The sequence below is a fragment of the Chanos chanos genome, chromosome 10 (genome assembly GCF_902362185.1).
Source record: "Chanos chanos chromosome 10, fChaCha1.1, whole genome shotgun sequence".
In the NCBI taxonomy this organism is placed as follows: domain Eukaryota; kingdom Metazoa; phylum Chordata; class Actinopteri; order Gonorynchiformes; family Chanidae; genus Chanos; species Chanos chanos.
Window position 1 is genome coordinate 16,758,341 of NC_044504.1, and position 19,395 is coordinate 16,777,735.

General features: G+C 41.2%; 2 protein-coding genes across 2 annotated transcripts in view; one reads left to right on the forward strand and one right to left on the reverse strand.

Annotated features, from left to right (window-relative positions):
- The first annotated feature begins 3,312 nt into the window (after nucleotides 1–3,312).
- itgb1bp1 (integrin beta 1 binding protein 1) lies at nucleotides 3,313–5,854 on the forward strand. Its single transcript, XM_030787216.1, has 6 exons — nucleotides 3,313–3,384; nucleotides 4,091–4,169; nucleotides 4,264–4,394; nucleotides 4,672–4,764; nucleotides 5,418–5,567; nucleotides 5,783–5,854. Exons 1-6 carry the CDS (start codon nucleotides 3,313–3,315, stop codon nucleotides 5,852–5,854), a joined length of 597 nt encoding a protein of 198 aa, XP_030643076.1.
- A 3,700-nt stretch (nucleotides 5,855–9,554) lies between these two features.
- Nucleotides 9,555–19,395, reverse strand: part of asap2a (ArfGAP with SH3 domain, ankyrin repeat and PH domain 2a) — a 40,843-nt gene continuing 31,002 nt past the window's right edge. Inside the window, exons 12-28 of the mRNA XM_030787416.1 lie at nucleotides 18,817–18,904; nucleotides 17,451–17,499; nucleotides 17,109–17,275; nucleotides 16,636–16,769; nucleotides 16,001–16,095; nucleotides 15,503–15,692; nucleotides 15,011–15,096; nucleotides 14,778–14,893; nucleotides 13,827–13,894; nucleotides 13,624–13,731; nucleotides 12,925–13,188; nucleotides 11,997–12,111; nucleotides 11,722–11,848; nucleotides 11,175–11,233; nucleotides 10,964–11,049; nucleotides 10,395–10,514; nucleotides 9,555–9,638 (exon numbers count right to left, since the gene is read on the reverse strand). Of these exons, the coding sequence (XP_030643276.1) occupies nucleotides 9,564–9,638; nucleotides 10,395–10,514; nucleotides 10,964–11,049; nucleotides 11,175–11,233; nucleotides 11,722–11,848; nucleotides 11,997–12,111; nucleotides 12,925–13,188; nucleotides 13,624–13,731; nucleotides 13,827–13,894; nucleotides 14,778–14,893; nucleotides 15,011–15,096; nucleotides 15,503–15,692; nucleotides 16,001–16,095; nucleotides 16,636–16,769; nucleotides 17,109–17,275; nucleotides 17,451–17,499; nucleotides 18,817–18,904 (1,947 nt within the window). The 3' untranslated portion in view covers nucleotides 9,555–9,563. The remainder of the gene's footprint in view (nucleotides 9,639–10,394; nucleotides 10,515–10,963; nucleotides 11,050–11,174; nucleotides 11,234–11,721; nucleotides 11,849–11,996; nucleotides 12,112–12,924; nucleotides 13,189–13,623; nucleotides 13,732–13,826; nucleotides 13,895–14,777; nucleotides 14,894–15,010; nucleotides 15,097–15,502; nucleotides 15,693–16,000; nucleotides 16,096–16,635; nucleotides 16,770–17,108; nucleotides 17,276–17,450; nucleotides 17,500–18,816; nucleotides 18,905–19,395) is intronic.

The window sequence follows — 19,395 nt, forward strand, 5'->3', positions numbered from 1 at the left end:
CAAAACTGTTTATAGTCAACAATCACACACAATCCCAAAAGCATGCTTATGAAATTAATTTTGTATTTCATAAATATCTAATTCTTGCAGTTTGTTGTAGGATGGGGTGAGGCAACCAGTTTACTGTGAGACTTGCAACCTAGCCTCACAAAAATTTAAAATGTGCTCATTTTGCTGAATTCCAAATCCAAGAAGCTGAAGTGATCATTTTGCAAATGAAGAATCTCTGAAAAACAAAGCCCCAACTCACACACACACACACACACACACATATATATATATGTGTGTGCGTGTGTGTGTGTGTGTGCGTGTGTGTGTGTGTGTGTGTGTGTGTATGAGATCCAATCTGTCATTATTCATTAATCAACTAGGATAGTGAAAGGAATAATAATTTTAAGTGCTATAATATTTAAACTGTAGCTTTCAAATAGCCTTCAGGGAGGAGGTAGAGATACTCTGGAGAGAAGTTAACCCTGGACACCAGAAAGATTAAAAGAGCTCATAGTGAACTTTAGAAGGTCTGGAGGCAGGGAGCACATCCATATACATCCACAGGGATGAGGCGGAGAGGGTCAGCAGTTTCAGATTCCTTGGTGTCCACATTATGGAGGACCTCTCCTGGTCTCTTATCACCTCCATAATTAAGAACGTGCAGCAGATTGTTTACCTCCCAAGGAGGCTAAAAAGAGCTAGTCTGCTTTGTCGACTGCTTGTGAACTGTCTTGAGTGTTACCACTGATATCACACTAATCTTCTGCATCATAGCACGGTATTCCAACTGCTCATCTGCCGAACACAAAGCCCTGCACTAAGTGATCCAGACCGCCCGACACATCATGGGAACCAAGCTTCCAGCCAACTGAGAGCATCCATAGCAGTCACTGCCTGCAGGGAGTTCTTAGAATAACCACAGTCCGCACCCACTCTGGTGACTGTTTGTTCACACCACTCCCATCTGGAAGGCCTCTCAGGTGTTTAAAGGCCCACACAACCTGGCTCAGAGACAACTTCTTTTACAGGGCTGTTACCCGGTTCAGTTCAACTCTTTGTCCACATCACACTGCTGGCTGAACTCTTCACCCATGTAGCAGTTTGCCCTCTTAACACTGTTTCTATTCTAGTTTAACTTGATTTATCTGACTCTATGAGTTAAACCTATTTCCTTATCCTATTGCATCCTGCTTGGGTGTTCAAAACCTCAGTTTTGTTGTACTTGTACAATGAGAGTAAAGTGAATTGAATTGAACTGAACTGTGTAAGATTTTGACGTTCCTCTCCATACATGACCCAAGACCACATCCACAGAATTTCATGCATAGTAGAAAAAAGTTTTGTTACAGAAGTAGTCACACATAATGAGTTATAATGCAGGACATCATGACTTCAGTTTTGTGCTGCTTCACAAAAGCTGTTTAATCCAGAGAAAGTGCAGTTCAGTGTATATTTAAATCAATCTTTCATAAAATTCACCATATTAAATCTGTCATTTATACTGTATTATATATGTTTGGTGTTTTCAGACAAATACATGTAAACTAATTTTATGAATCCTTTAAAAAGTAGGCTTCAGTGAGAATGTTTTGCTAAATAGATCTCCCAATAATCAGGCCACCTGCATTGTTCGTTTACTGAAATGACTAGCTATCGCTGGCTCCGGGCTGATGACGCTGCGCTACTCCATACGATAGCGCAGTTTTGTCATGCTCCTGGGCTCGTTCATCCCAAATTGGCTGTATTAGTCAGACAGTTCATAAAGTATAACTCGATTCAAATGTCATGTAATCCTGATTTGTCCAGTGTAGTGATATTAAACGGTTTCTTTACTTCCCACTGATAAAGAATAAAAATGTGTTCTATCATTACATCATTTAGCCTACAGGGTAGTATGGAAATTGGGCAATTATGGTATTTATGGTACATACTGAATTTATGGTACATACTGTAAGCTGTATTTTGTTTCTCGGCTTTCACTCACGAACAGTCGTCTCGCTTAGTTACAAAGTTTCAAAAAGTATAACACGTCTCCTTTAAGCGGTACTGGGTGGAGCAGTAAAGGAAGTGAAGTGTCAACGCGAGTCTCGCCAAAACAGAAAGGACCGGAGACCGCCGCTTTGATGAAACTACTCTCCAGTACAGTCCTAAACTGGCAGAGATAAAGTTCAAAACAGAGGTATGCCCTGTGTAATTGTTTATCATAACGCATTTCTGCATTTTAAATGAAACAAGCACTTTTCAGACTCTTGATTCGCGTTCGACAGACATATAGATGTGGGGCACGGGTGTGGGTGGGGTGAAGTGTTTATCCTAGCAACGGGTTTCCGTTACTTCAACTGGGGATTTCATTAAGAAATTCGGGACAATGGACTTTCATCGTGCCCAAGATTACTCGTAATCTCCTTGAGGATGCACGTAAAATTGAATACGAAAGCCATTGCGCGCCTGTGGGAGGTCTTCCCATTTCTCGAAAGTTGCTCCCAAGTTTTGACCCCATTTTTCAGAGGTGCACGCAAAGAGAAGCGTCATTCAAAACGAAGCAGTTCACCCCACCCTATCCTGCGATCTGTCGTACTTCGTGTAGTTATACCTAGTTTCAAACAAAGCACTTTTTTCAAAGCAGACCATTGATTGTTGAAATCTATCTTTAAAACATGGTAAGACAAATTTCAATGTCTCGACTTTCACGCGCCGGCTCAAGCCGTGCTTCAAAACGGGAATGAATAGGAAATCAGCACTAGCTTACTGAATATTATTTAGGCAGTTATTCCCTTTAGTATTTCCTCTATTTTTTTCAGATAACTATGGTGCTTCTAACTGAACTATGTCCTTGTAAATAAATGCTCTGAGTTAAGAAAGTGTTGCACTGCAGGCTACACACCTAAAACAAGAATGTAACCATTAACTAAAGCAACGTGACGTGCGGTAAACTTTCATTTAAGTCTTTTATTTTGGAGACAGGCATGAATGTTGGTCATGTGCCTCTTTCTGAACGCTTTTATAATTGTAATACATTGTTTAATAAGCATAAAAATGAATTAATCTCAAATACTGAACAACTAATGGTCTGTATATGATGCAAAGGAGAGACCATGCACCCTAAATTACCATCCATAACTGGAATCTCTTTTTCATATTGTAATTAAGAAACGGACCAAGTACACCAACTGGCATCTAATCTACAGTCTATCAAAGACTTAACACAATCATGCACACATTCACAAACATAGATTTGATTCTAATATGTATCAGTTTCACCCAAGATCTCCTTGCCCGCTGGAGTCCTGGAGGACTGGAGCGCTGGCGTCATGGTGAAGAATGTTCCGGAAGATGAAGAAGCGTCACAGCAGCAGCAGCTCCCAAAGCAGTGAGATCAGTACCAAGAGCAAGGTGAGCTCACTCATGCCAACCAGGGTCACTTTCAGAAAACTCCTAGTTTGAAGACAAGAGTGGTAAATTGGATTAACTGTGAGATGAACAAACCTGACATCTAACTTTGTAGCCATAAAGCCATGTAAAGGAGGACTGCACCTATGCATCATGACATGTAAGATTGCTTAGATGCCCCCACCATGTATCAGTGAGATTTGTATAGTTTGAGATGAAAACTAAGCCGGCTGGGGTTTGTTGTGCTGCTCTGAGTCCTGTGGGTGGAGAGGCCAGTTCAAAAGAGTGATCCTCAAATTCTGACGAGAGAGAGAGAAGTATTTTCTTTAAATTTGAACTTAATTTAGGTGGGGTGGTTACACTGGGATTTCCACATGCTATTCGAAGGAGCCCTGGACAATAGTGAAGCAGAATAAAGCTATACAGTTGACAGAAACATGTCATTAACACACAACAGGGCAGACTCAAAATCACATTCAACACTACAGATATTCAAATGAAGATATGCAAATTATATTGTCCTAGAGAAAAAAAATGAATATCCCATCATCCTCATATCTACAGAAACATATGACAAAGTGTCATAACCACAAAAACCTGTGTATAAAAAGATTTTTATAAATTCATGTCGATCTAAACTGAATTCCTAGCTTTTATTTATAGACACAAGTCCCATTAACTTTATATACTTTTTTTTCTTTTGACCCAGTCTGTTGACTCTAGTTTGGGAGGTTTATCCAGGTCCAGTACAGTTGCCAGCCTTGATACAGACTCCACAAAGAGTTCAGGTTAGTCATCTCGAAAAAGATTGCTTACACAACACCAATGTATGTTTTATATCTTATCAGCCACTGATAATGACTTTTTCATCTTCACCTTTAGGCAACAGTACATCAGAGACCTGTGCTGAGTTCAGGGTTAAATATGTGGGAGCAATTGAAAAGCTGCACTTTGACATGAGCAAGACCCTCCAGGAACCATTGGATCTAATAAATTACATAGATGCAGCTCAGGTAAGGGTCAGTTGTCGTTCTCTCGAGCAGAACATATGCTGGGAAGAAGAAACTCAGTTCTTCTGACTTGGGGTAAATTTGAACTCAGTTTTTATTACCAAAGATTTTAGAACAGTGACCCATAAACTTGACCTCAAGTTCACATCCTGTGGAAACCCATGTTTAACTCGAGTATCAAGTTTCCATCACAGAGTCTTAAGCAAAAAAAAAGATAAAATGTGTGTTAAATAGGGTCCTTCATTAAAATCGGAAAATACCTGTTGTTTCCTCTCCAAAGCAAGATGGTAAGCTGCCGTTTGTGCCTGGAGACGAGGAGATGATCCTGGGAGTATCTAAGTATGGAGTCAAAGTGGCCTCCTTGGATCAGTGTGTGAGTCTCCTGGTTTTCATCTTGTGTTGTGTGCCTCAGTAGTCTATTCATATCAGTTGTATAAAGCAAAGTTTTGCCCTGCTTATAAATCCAACAGGCTATTGCTGTATGTCAGTTTTTTGGTGAGGATGTAATGATTAATGCAGCTCAGGGTTTGGTACATACGGTGGTTTTGGAGTCATGGTATGGTGTGTGGGAAAAAAAGAAAGTTCAAATGTAAATTTACAAGTGATTAGACCATGACTGCCTGAGTTCTCAAAGTGAAACTGGGAAGTCTGAAATACAAAGCTGTTAAATATTAAGGAAGATCATTTAACTGTTTGAAGACACTTGAATATTGGAGTAAAACAGTCTATATTTGGTTGCAGGTAATTGTCCATGTGAGAATTACAGTACATTATCCCCAGTGCATGGTTTTATGTGTTAGATTATTTTTTAGTCTGTGGAAAATTGTATGTTTCACAATATATACGGAACTTCAAGTCTTGTACTGTTCGGTCTTGTGCTAAAATATGTACCAATGCTCCTTAAGTATACAGGTCAGTTATTAAGTTGATGTTGTCCAGACTCATTGTAATGAATGACTACTCATTCCTCTCTGTGGAAGTCTTTGATGAAGTCTCTCGTGTGTTCCTCGTTTCTCCCCATTTCAGGATGTCTTGCATCGCCACCCGCTCTACCTGATAGTGCGTATGCTGTGTTACGATGACGGTCTAGGTGCAGGGAAGAACCTCTTGGCACTGAAAACCACTGATGCCAAACAGCAAGAATGCAGCATTTGGGTTTACCAGTGTAGTAGTGCGGTAAGTTGGGCCCATGTACACTGAGTTTTATTATAATATTTATCAAAAAGACATGTTTAAATCCAAAACATGGTAATTATCTCAACCAGTGCAGTACTGTGACATTCATATAACCTTTTCACATGAAATATAGCTGACAAGAGATAAGAATTCAAGTATTTATCTGATATGTTTCATGTAATCTTAACTTCACTTTTCTTTTTGTTTTGCACTAGGAGCAGGCACAGTCCATTTGCAAAGTGTTGTCTGCATCTTTTGACTGTGTGCTGGCTTCAGAGAAGTCCTGAAGTTTCTAAACGGTTTTCTCTGCTCTAAGGGGACAATGGATTTTACTGTTTCTCCTGTGGAAATGGGCAGAATCATTAGGCGCGTGGAACCCTGGCCGATGTTTACATCCGTTTACCCAGAATCCTCTGCTCCGACCAGACCAGTACTATTTTAAACTCAACCGCCACCGTGTTTGGGTTTCTCCTTCTTCTTTTGTAATGTAATTTAATCTTATTTAATGTAAATATACAGGAGCCTCAGTACTTGATCTTTCACTGTGGTCCCGTGTCCTTACAATTGTTCCTGCGGACCTGGTGGGGTCAGTGCTTACCGTGGTACTAACATAATGTCCGACAAAAGGATGTAGTCATCAGCAAATCTATACATCCCAGATACGCTTTTCTCCAACCCACTATATGGAACGTAGGGGTTAGTGAGACATGCGCTGCTGTTGGCAGTGCATCAGCCACACTCTGCTGACCCTCAGTCACCTGGTCCAGATGGGATTGGATCAGTCAGACGATACAATAAAGTACAAATATTGTAATTGATGGTTTACAGGCACCCAAATTTTCATTTATGGCCTAAGGTTATGACCTCAATGTATGACATACTGTCCTAATTTGTTCTCTCTGTAGAGTTTGAAATACATTGGCTGTCCTGCCATGTGTGATAAACTTTAAAGATTGTGTAGCTCTAGTTAAATTGTGATTTACGGTACGATGTCCAAGTAGGAGAATTAACCTAATGACTTTGATGTGACCTTGACTGATACTGTTGCCTTGTTCATTGCAGGTTTTAACAAAGCAAAGTTTGAACTGTTTCTTGGTGGTGAATTCTTCAGTTAAAGCTCACTTTTGTTTACCACCCACTAGATGGCGCTCATGCTATATTATTGTCAGGAGTATTCTGGTGTAGAAATGTGATATTGTAGAAAAGAGGCTGATGACTGAAGCTGACTCAAACTTGTCCTGACTGGCTTGTACATTTCTTGGCCAGAAAAACAATTCTGGAAAAGCCAGAAGAGGAGAAAATAAATGGATAAAGCACACATTGAAAGGTTTTTTTGACAATCTTTGTTCCAGTTTCAATCTTTCCATTTATTTGTACAATATATTAAAGTCAATGTAGTGAGTCCACAGTAAATGAGAATGAATGGGAGGGCGGGGCTTCTTTTCATTGGTTAAAAGTGTGATCAGCAAATCTACATACAGGAGCAGTCTGGTCGTTATGGTCGTAGTACATCAGAGGCATGTCCTTCAGTTACATTATCTGTTTACATTTAAATATGCACAAGTCTACATTTATATACAGTTCCAGAGAAACTGGTCCCTATCCCAGTGAGAGTTAAAAACACAGAGGAATATTCTAGAAGGTAATTACATGTCTCCTCTCACTGCTAAAGTTACAGTTCACTGTGGCTCAAGCTCAATTGAGACTACACATCATTTTAATTAAATGTTATATAACACATTCTGTAGAGTTGCTCTGCAACCAAATCAAGTTCATCACATAAAATTCTCTATGACCATATTTATGTATAGTAATAATAATATTAATATGACTGCATTTCCTTGCCTGTTTGTGTCAGGTGAGCATTTACATGCTATGAGATAGAATGACTACAGATGTTTAGTAAAAGGAAAGGACTGTAGTTGCCATCAGAGGAAAGAAAGACAAAGACAGACACTGACGGAGGCAGGGCGAGGTAAGTTGATTCATTCAGCTGTAATGTATCGTATTTCCAAGAGAGTAAGAGTATTGATGGTGCCTCTCATAATCCTAACAAATGCATTTGTATGAAATGAAATACGCTGATCGTATATCAGCCCTCTCACTCCCGATACATATGTGCCAAGAACATTCATTCTTCCACTCGCAACTTCATCTATATACTCAAATAATGAAAGATCTTATCTGAATCTTGTCACAGGGCTGACACAGTTGTCATACACAAATGTCACAACAGTGGTCATTCACAGTTACAGCATCATACGATAACAAACTGATGTATGTGACCTGCAATAATAAAGCACTCTACAGTTTTCACTTTTAAATGCTTTGAAATTAGAGCAATGAGCTTTAAAACACTGTCTAAGTGCATCTTGCAAACCTGTAACATATCATATATAAACTGACATGAGCTCTCCTGACTGTATTATGACACCTCGTATGAAACTAGTGTCAGCCTTGCGACGGGGTTTTGACATTGTCTTGTGCTCTCAGCTCTGTACAGTCCTCATATTGTTTGTGTTAGGAAAGACACAGGGACCACGCTGCTAAAGCCTCCGTAAAACCCACCCATTCCTGTCCTGTTTCCTGACTTGCACTGCCAAACGTGTGGGGAAACGACAGAGGAAAGGACGACAGGAGAGGTCAAAAGCAACAAGAACACATACAGGAAGAGAGAGAGAGAGAGACAGAGAGAGAGAGAGAGGGTTAAAAGCATCACAATGGCCGTATTAAATCGAAAAAACAGTGTGAAGTATAATGTTACCTTAAAATAGGACAGTATAGAGCAGCGTTCAGCTTTGGTCAGAGAGTTTGTCTTGAAGAAAGTAGCTGATTTGGAAAGAAGAGTTAGGTCTTACTGAATAGACAGAATAAGCTGTGAGGCTGTTGTCTCTGTCTCATATTCTGACTGTAGAGCCGTGGTCCTTTGCTGTTTGCTTCCTTTCTTGCAGTGATAATTTTCATCTCTAAAATCACTGAGCCCTAGCTATGGCCTGTCCTGACCACAATTAACAGCCACCTCATTTTCAGCTGTAGCAACTCCTACTGAGGTAAATCTGGGAACTCTCTTCCCTAATCATGCTCACAAACTCTCTCTTATCCTCTCCCTCTCTCTCTCTGTCACACATCCAAACACACACACACACACACACACACACACACACACACACACACACACACAGAGCCGGAACTCTCCCAGGTATGATCAGTGAAGGCCTATTTATATATAGAGCATTAGCGCGGGGTGCTGGGAAATGGGGGCAGTGAATTACCCGTGAGGGGGGGCAGAGCTACTAGCATATTCTTGGGTTAGCACCATTTTGAAAGTTTCCTCCTCTTTCAAAGTCAAAAAAAGTCTTCAACTTCTGTCATTCATTTTTTTTTAACCATGCTTGACATGGAATGTTAGCAAAAGGGTGTATATTCACATATAAGTTAAGACACTCCCACACATGTTTTAGTTATCAAAGTTCCCATACAGAACCTTCGTTTACAACACAGTATAATCAAATTCAATATAACACAAGCCTTCATCTTAACTACATTCCTCTTTTACATTGTGACCAGGATAAATATGTCAAAAGTGCATTTATTGCAAGAAGTCAATAACTACAATCATATTTTTTTTTTCTCTTGTGGTCCACTCATAAAAGCAAAAAAAACCCAAAAAACTATGTAAAACCATTTCAACAGTCTTCAAGGAGTAATATGGAGAAATGTTGACATCTTCCCGTAAGAGAGTGAGGAGTATCCAAATGGCGGCACAACCTCACTCCTGATCTCATGACCTGTGGGGTCAGCCATCATATCCACCAGCACGGGGTGTGTCGGTGCACATACACACTTCATGACAAAGGTGATAATAATGATGATGATGATGACGCTGGAGATGATGTTACTGATTAGCGAAGTCACGCACGTGAAAAGAGAAACAGGTAGGTTGGGTGACCCCTCCCCCGCCCATCATCCTGGGTCAGGATCAGTGACCTTCACCAGTCAGTCCGCTATGAAGTGTACAAACGTCACAGGGAAAGCACCTCTTCTCATCGGCTCTCCTTCGATGTGTCCCAGCTGCAAGACAGCGGAAAGGAGGTGTCAACTGAAGCCATTAAACATGTGAGTTCATGTCTGCTTCCCCATTGCAACACTCATGCGCGCTACGTATAATCACTATGATCTCAGAGTGAAAAGTAGAGGAACATGCAACAATGCTTCGGTATCGGTACTTCACGTAAAATCTGCTCTTTCTGAATCAAAGACATGTTTAGCCACAGCTGTTAGAAACAACAACAACAAAATAAAAACCCTCAAACATTTGACATATGTGGCTAAGATCATTCAAGTTCACCCATGTGAAAACGTCACTGAAACACAAAGCCAAAGGAAGATGGAGATTTGGGGATTTGGAGCGGCATCTGATGCGTCTGTACTGAGAGCAAGTGACTAAATACGGTCAGAGAGAGAGCAAGGACCAGGGTCTGGGCAAAAAACAAGCTGCAGCTGGTCAGTGTTCACACAACAAGCACTGGGCCAGGAAGGAAACAGAACGGGGGTGGTGGGAATCTTCCCAAATGAGGTCATCGCCATGTGTCCAGGTTACCATGGCAACAGGAGCACGACAAAGTCTCTCAGAACTCCCTGGGCCTGATCTTAACAACAACTTAATCTGAATAGTAATATAGGACAATGACATGAACTGCTAATGGAATTATTACTGTTTCTTTTTTTTTTTTTTTTTTTTTTTTTAGCATAACCCAATTTGAGACACACCAGGAACAGAACCGAACTGTTTAAAAGATGACAAGTATTGAACAATGGGTCACTCACCCACCACTCCTGGTCCTCCTCACCATCCACCACAATCACCTCTCCCTCTGTGAAGGTGAGCTCGTCTGGGTTGTCCGCCACACAATTATAAATGGCCTTCACCCTCTTTGGCCTCTGCTTCTGAAACAGTGTCAAAGCACAAGGACCAACACAGACAGACTGACTCATCATGCAAGGAACTAGTTTAAAATCGACATTAATTCACTATAAATTACTAAAACTGTTAGCAGATTGCCCCAGACAATCAGTATTTTATGCATAAAACAAATGGATCATTATTTATCTGGACACAACTTCACTAACCTAATTTAATGCTTCTCTCTACTACTTAGCTTTATTATCGTGATTATTAGAGTTAAAATCTTTCACATATTCAACACAATTACCATGCATCCAAAATTCAATTTTGATATGTAACACTGTAGGTATATTATGTGCATTTGTCTTAGTCTGGGATATCTGTAGAATTTATGATTCCTTTTTCATATTTCAATGCTAGTGTTGCTGACATTTTTCGTGCTAAATTCTTACTATCTGAATTTCCTGACAATGTGCATGGTGGAACTCACCGGGTAAGCTTTCCGTGGAGTGGGGGCGGGGGCGGAGGGTAGGGATTGACCTATGGCATTTGGAGGACATCCGGGGACTTCCTTAGCTGTTCACAAATGCAGGAAATGACATCACAATGAAACGGAGCGTAACTTTCCACAATTATGGCACAAGTTTTTTTTTTGTTTTTTTTTTTAATCTCTCATTACAACATGTTTCTCTAACATCTACCTGGTCTTTCTACAGATCCCGTTTGAACTGGTGGCCCTTTGTTGAAGTTCTTGTCGGAGCTGAAACCCACAAATGGAAGATTCTGTTAAAATATTTTTGCAGACACACTGACAGGCAAACAATTTCCATCAGTTATCCCTGTGTGAACAATTGTCAGGACTGGGTTCTAGTCTGAGGCAATGCAGGAACATACCATTAAAGTCTATGCCCTACTTGTCCTTTCTTTTGCCTGTAAATGTGTGAATGAGGGACTTAGATAGGTATTAATGGCTTGGCAAGCATCGCTCTCTTTTGGCTTTTTCCATCTCATTGTATCGTGTAAGGACAGACTCACCTTTGTACCCAATAGGGACAATCTCTTTGCTGCTAAAGGAAGTGCATCTCTATAATGAGAATCCCCACTAATACCCACATCTCCTCATTTTATTAGATAGCCTGATTCCGTCAAACTGCATAGCAGACTATGAAGCAGAGAATGTGTGTGTGGTGCTAAGAAGAGAGACAGCAGTGGGGTTTGTGTGTGTGTGTGTATGTTCATCATTAAGACCTTGTGGCTGTGGTCCTGTTGAGGTTCTGGCCAGGAGGCAGTTGTCCAGTTTTGGACTGTATATTCATAGCCTCCATCACACTCACAGTTTTGGCTACAGGAGGTGGAGGACCAGCTGGTGCAAGAACTGCAGGACAAAAAAAATGCACATTAGATATGAATTACAATAGATACAGAAAGAGTGAGAGGGAAAAAAAAAGTCCCAACTATTAATCATTTCACTGATCTACAGAAGCAAAGACGATATGGCATGCAAGAGGATAGAGCACACTCACAGGAGGTCGACGTGACCCGCATAGGGGGCACGGGTGGGTGCATGTTCGGTGGGTCTGAGGAAGATCTCTGCCTGCCTGCTAGGTCTATAGAACCAGGCTTCCACCCTGAGGAGACCTGGGGCTGCATCATTCCACTGAGACCAGAAGGCTGCACTGTGAAGGGCATGAGAGGGAGGAGGGACAGAATGAAAGAAAGAAAGTGTGTGTGTGTGTGTGTGTGTGTGTCAGAGACAGATGAGGGCTTCATAACTTCAATGCTGGTTAAAAAGGGTCAGCTATTGTTAGTCAGATGATGAGAGATCAAGCTGGAATGCAAGCTGAATACAGAAAGCCGGTTGACGGCAGCCTTGGTGTGTGGTTTCTTTTTTTGGCCTTGGACAGGTTCCAGACGAGCAGCACTTCATTAAGTAAGTAATTACATTAGTGTCTGTAAGGACACAACATGTGAACTCTGCACAAAACCACTTGTTCTCATGTGAAGAGAGTGCTGAGAGACACGGCCCTGGTTCACAACGTAGAGAAAGTTCCTTAGAGCTCCTCAAAGCTCTAGCCTGTCACTCCTGAGATACCAATACTCCTGTCTCCTCTGAAGGAGCCTCAGCAGGACACTTCTAATAACACCTCTCCCATTTGTCATTATATTGCTTCAATACAAGGAGCAAGTACCCAGCGTTTGTGTTCAGAAATTTCTGGAAAAGTGGTTCATGCCAATTTTGGGCACAGTGGCAGTCTAGGATCAATGCTCGTTACCTCACAAATAAGTAAGAGAGTTCATGCAAGTCACAGTAGAGTTAGGTGGTACTTGGAAAAGGGGAAGGATTTCGCTTAAGTGTTGGGTCAGATTAGATGTTTCTCATCTGAGATGATACTGGAGGCTTATAAATTCTATGACTATGTGAAAGGCTACATAAAAAAAAGTGAGCAAGGCTAGCATTGTGGTACCTATGTTACGTGGTGGTAAGGGCGGTGCTGAGGTGGTGAGTGGCAGTCCTGATTGGCCAGCTGGAGGTGGGCTGGCATTTATGATGGTCCCATAGGTTTCATTGTTGACCAGGTTGGGGACAAAGCACCTCTGCTTGTCTTTGACCAGACTGACTGTTTCTCGGGCCAGAGAGGCTGGACTGGGCTGGAGAGCATTGCTGCCTGATGTGTAGCAGCTGAGAGGACGCTCATCCCGCCGGTGTGGACTAGGCTGAGCACAGAGAGGGAGAAAAGGTTTAGGTCTTCTTTCAAGAACAAAATGTGGGTTTGTGGCTAAAACTTACATATGTCAGTAATGTCCTTCATGACCATTTCCTCCACAAAGTTTTACAGTTTACGTGTCAGAGCCTGTATGTATCAAGCATTTTAGAGTAAAGTGCTGCTCTAGAATCAGGTCTCTTCGCTGTATGTGATCATATTTCTAAGGATTATGAAAGGAACCAACTGATTCTAGGTCAGATCTCTTAATCTAAGATAAATCTGAAACCCAACATCCCTGGCACCGCTTTACTCGATCTTAGCTAGCAACTGAATAAGTGACCATTTCTATTTGAGATGTACTTAATCTAAACTTGACCAAAGGGAATCCCAGTCAGTTCCACAGTAGAGGGGAGAAACTGTCTGCAAGGAGTCTGTTCATTCTTACCTTTTCATCTAAATCTTCATCACTCTCGTCCAGGTCCTCATGATGAAGTCGCCACTCGTACTCCACATGCACGTGGGCATTAAACTTTCCTGAAAGTGCCTGGTTCAGCTGGAGAACAACACACACTCACACCATCAACCAACTTTCTCAGCCTCTCTCAGTCAGTTTCTGCACAAATATATGAATGATCTAATCAAACTCACCAGCTCCTCACACTGTATATGTTTGAGTCTCCTGGCTATGTCCAGTGGTGTTTCCCCAGCTTCATTCGCTGTGGAGTGACGTATTCACATGAAAACAAGGTTACTGCTGGTGCCGGGGACATTATTAGTCCAAAACATTATCATGAGGGATGAAGACATTTAACCTACTTTCCCTGCCTGTCATCACACACTCTGTGTCTGTGAGAAACATGTGGCTGCCCATGATCACTGCTGTGTTACACACAGATCAAAGCCAAGTTTCTGTCCTCTAAACCACAGGCCAGAAGTGGAGAATGCAAGAGGAGTTGTGGAGATCCCCTGACAGGGACAACACATACAACCCACACCCTCCCAAACACATACCCACACAGACAGATTCCAGTACTGTTTCTGTGGCTTTTGTCTCTTTTGTTCTCTGTGATAGTGGGCACGACCATAATTAGCCTCATTCCCGTACGAGACAACAGTTCTGCTGCCAGCTCACTGTCACTGTCTTATCACTGCTTACATTCTTCTCTCCGTCCAAATCACACACTGTTTTGGGAAAATCAGTAACGGATGCTACTGCCTCATGAGAACTCTCCCCAATGGCCAGGGGAAGACAAGAGAAAAGATAAAGGAAATATGTACGTGTGTTAGTGTGTGTGTGTGTGTGTGCATGTACATGCAGGCACAACAGAGAGCCCATGAAGATCTTTATGGCTGCATACATACATTCACTTTTCTACTTCATGTCTCAGCTGATTTAGGAAAATATATATCCTCTACAAATTTTGCATTGGTGTCAGTTTGGCTCAGAAAAAACCCAATATTACAATCAGTATCATCAAGAAAATACAGTGATATGAATGTTAGGCCATTCTGACCAGCCTTCCCGACTGATATGACACACTAAAGAGAATGAGACTCATTCAGGAGTGTAATGATTTCATGCTGTGGTCAAATTCTTACCGATGTCTATGGAGGCCTTGCCCCTGAGCAACAATTTGAGACATTCGCTGTTGTCGGTCAGACAACAGTAATGCAGGGCAGTGCTGCCTTTAGTTGTCTGCTTATCCAGATTTACACTGTGGACAAAGATAGCATTTCATTACAATGCATTTTAACTCATATTCTGGTCTGTTCCAGTGTAACATTGGTCTAATTTGAAACAGGCAGTCTCTTGACGTCTCTGTGGTTCTTGCCTGTTTTGTGTGAGGAAATCCACGATATGAAGTGAGGTCCGATCTACCAGTCTAACGGCCAGATGAAGGGCCGTTTCGCCTTGTTCCTGAGAGAGAAAAACAGAAGGTTGGGCTGTGATCTCAGTGCTAAGGACAATGACGTGTATTTGGCCGACGAACAAGCCTCACGGCCAGCGTCAGGCCCTTCTCGAGGACCAGGGTGCTGGCTGAAGATGAGAATTTCAACAACTGTGAGAGAGTTTGTAATGTGTTGCAATCTCTTGTTGACCTGAGATTTGAGTTCAATGACTGTAACATAAAAACTGAGTCCAGTTTAACTAGGATGGGATGGTACTTTAGAAATTTAACTACTACGTGTAACCAAAAACTCTAACAGTTCCTTCCCTCTACACGCATTGTGAAGTGAAAAGGTTAACACATCTAGAGAGGAACCATGGGAGAAAACCTTTTTTTTTTAAACCAATCAAGATAAAACTTTTGAATGTGATTTACATGTCCATTGGCTAAAGGAATAGGCTCCATCAGGTCCACTCCTTCTGCATAGACCTGAATGAGGGAGAAGATGTCTCGAGCTTTTACAGCGTCACACAACGTGTGTAGTTTAGAGGCGGCATCCGGACACTTCTTCCTGGCAAAGCGTTTCTCTGTGTATTTGGCCACAATGAAGTCTTTACGAGCCTGCCTACAGGAGAGACAGATTATACACAGAGCCACTGTGAAGAAGCCTACTGAAGCCAGGATCATGACAGTCAAACTTACTGATGCATATCAAACCCAATTATGCACTCTGCTACATCAACACATTAAGTTTAGCCTAAGTCAATGTTCCAAAACTAAGTAATCAGTCATTAGGCTTAAATGAAAATGTACCCTTTATACACACTTAATAAGGCAGAAAAGAATGTCATATACACATGAACAATGAAAGGAGAGAAAGAGAGAGAGAGAAAGAGAAAGAGAAAGAGAAAGAGAGAGAAAAAGAGTGCTTACATGTCACTGGCTGGATTTGGTTTGACCACATCTTCCGCAGTCAGACAGGCTTCCATGATCTCGTTAAAACCAGAATTCCCAACGTTCTTGGCCAGCTGGAAGACACACACACACAAACACACACATACATAAACAGAGGTTTAAAAAGAGACTTGTCCACATGAAATATGAAGTGAAATGAATTACCTAATAAACTGCCAATTCAAAACCACCATTAAGTTGAATAGTTTATTTAAAAAGCATTTATCCTGATCTTCATTTCAGCAGCATAGCCACTTCAGCATAGAGCAGTTTGTGTAGTGTGGAACAGACTTGAACTAGAAACAGAAAAAAGGCTGCATATTTTAAACTCATTTTATGGTGGCTAACAGTTTTACCGTATACTGTAATAAATGCAATAACTCCAAATTACTGGCTAAACAACTTGAGGTTGAAACGATTCATGTGGAATAGCTCTCTCTGAGCTAAACTGTTTTAAAAATGGCCCATGATATGTCAAATATGCAGACTGAAATAAAAAATGTCCCACTTAAAAACCAACAGATGAAGTGCTAACTGTACACACAAAGGGATCTGGGGTAAATTTTGCTGGCACAAGGCTGCAAATTCTTCAAAAGCAAGAGAGCAGCACTAACCAAGAGTTCTGATGTGCTTAGAACGTCCAGCGTGAGAGACTGGATTCTGGAGTAGTGCACGCCCAGCTCTCTATGTATTCCGGAACATTCTATGCAGGTCAGTATGCCCAAATTGGTAGAGAGCCACGTTGGACCTGGCAGACAAAGAGTAGGGCAGAGATATTTTGGGACCTTTGTTATGGCAATTTTTATTTGCATTATTTGCCTTCAAAAGACAGTAAACGCTTAAGCTACAGGTTCAAAATAAATAACAGTTAAATTTGTATTATACATCACTCAATGTAACATGTATATGGTCTACACCCTTTGTGATGGAAACGTAAGAAAGAAAGGAAGACAGAGGAAAAGACAGAAAGAAAGACTGAAAGTATGAAGGAAAGAAAAGAAACGAAAAAGAAAAGGGCTTGGTCCCCCCCCCCCACCCCTCCAGTTTCTCTCACTTCCTTCATCCTGGCCACGTAGGGGTCACTCACCGGGAGCTCCGCAGTCACAGCAGACATCATTACCAGTCATCCTCTTCACTTCCCCCAGGATGGCCTTGGTCAACTCCTGCACTATGTTATTCTCCCCCACGTGCTGGTCGCCCTTAAAGGCGTTATTCAGAGCTTCCTCCTTGCTGTTCTGCAATACAGAGATCCATCTATGAGGGGAGAGACAGAGAGAATAAAAAGAACCAGGGTTAGTATGCAGATGAGTAGGGTCCCAAAGACAGCAAGGTGGGCAGTGATTGAGAATACTACCACACGTGCACCACAAACATACACATAGGCACCACAAACACTCACATACACTCACATACACTCACATACACTCACATCTGACATTCTGGCTCATCTTCTGCCTGGAAGTGATACGTCCTGTCATCTGTTTGAGAAGGAGAAAGAGACAAAGACAGAGAGATCAAGTTATGCAGAAAAAAAGCTTTTATTTGAAGTGTAGCTGTGTATTCACTGTGTATGTTTGCTATGAAACACTGGTTAGCGTAGCTGTGGCGTCTTGTGAGGTTGTGATACTTTATCGGAGCTGACATGCACAGGACTTCTGTTTACTTAGTGGACATAGAGAGGAGAAGAGTAACCTAAACCTCTTCCTTTCTGAGGTGCACACATACACAGCCTGCACTTGCCATTAATGCCACACATTAGAAGCTCTCATCGTCTAAACAGGCTGCACTGAAAACTCACAATGCTCCATATATCATTTCACATGGCTATTTTCATGACACCAAGTGCAGATTCAGCATGGCTTCAAATTTACAGAAGGACCCTATGATGATGCACAAGAGTTATATATATTTTTTCTCAATAACCTGTAAATGTAGTCTCTTCAAAGAATATTTGACAGGGGCATATAGTCAACTCAACAGAATACAGAGGATTTTTTTTTTGATTCTATAAATGTTAAAAAAAAGTTTGAAAGTGTGTGTGTATGTGTGTGTGTGTGTGTAGTTGAGTGTGAGAGTACTTGTAGTTCTCCAGATATCAAATAAAGGAGCGAACAAGAGTGAGAGAATTGATTTTGGCTCAGTGTTATTGGAAAAAACAACCCTGATGAGGTCATTTTCAGAACATCCTCTGCAAATCACACTTTCACACGAGGAGAAAGGAAAAAGAAACAACAATGTTTATGTTTCTCTCTCTCACTCTCTTTCTCTCTCACTCTCCTTATCTTTGTTACACTGAAGGAAACCCAAGGACACAGGACAGTGAAGGAGATTTACAAAATAAAGGCTTGAAAACTTTCCTTAAGATAACAAACAACATATATCACAGCATTTAACATTATACGGAACCCCCCCCAGAACACTCATAATATAACATCTGTAAATAAAGGGATTTCATTTGTTAAATATCAGAAGACTGGACCTCTTTAGTACTTATCTCCAATGTGACTAATATTCAAAGACTTTCTTTGAGAAAGACAAGGAAAAATTCTTGGAGGGAGAACCTTGCCATATTACATGCACTCCAGATTAGAGAGACACTCTCAGGTTCAGATGTGTCTAAAGAGCCTTGGATTTCATTAAGCAAGATCCTCAAATCAGATTTGAAGAAGAGTGGCTTTAGAATGCTGGCACTTTGTGTAGTGCAGTGTGAGTGTGTGTGTGTGTGTGTGTGTGTGTGTGTGTGTGTATGTGTGTGTGTGTGTGTGTGTAAGACACATTAAAGTGGAGTAGCATACGTGAGATGAGGTCAAAGCTTTTCTTCTCCTCTGGGTTGTGCTTCACCTGGCAGGTCAGTAGGTTGAGTTTGGCTGGTGGTCTGTTAGCCTATCAGAGAGAAAGAGAAAGAGAGAAAGAGAGAAAGAGAGAGAGAGAGAGTGAGTGAGAGAGAGAGAGAGGGAGAGAGAGAGAGAGAGAGAGAGAGAGAGAGAGAGAGAGAGAGAGTGAGAGAGGATTGGACACTGGTTTGCTGACATAGAGAGAAAAGGAAAATGACAAAGCACTGAGATAGTTCAGTGTGTGACTATCTAGTGAAAGCAGCTGACACTGTTAGCTCGTCTCACAGAGTAACTGCCAAAATATCTCAATAAATAAATAAATGAATATCTCATAAATTTTCTCAAAGCTTTGTGGCTAAAAGATATGAGTATTAATGTTTGCATTTGGAAGTAAAAATGAAAAAAAAAAATAAATCTTTATTTCAATGGCACTTATAAATCTCATTAATACATATTTAATAACAAGATTCTCTTATTCCGTTTCAACAGTATTTGAGTAAATTAAACATCATGGCGCAAGTTCTCTCACTTCTTACTGTC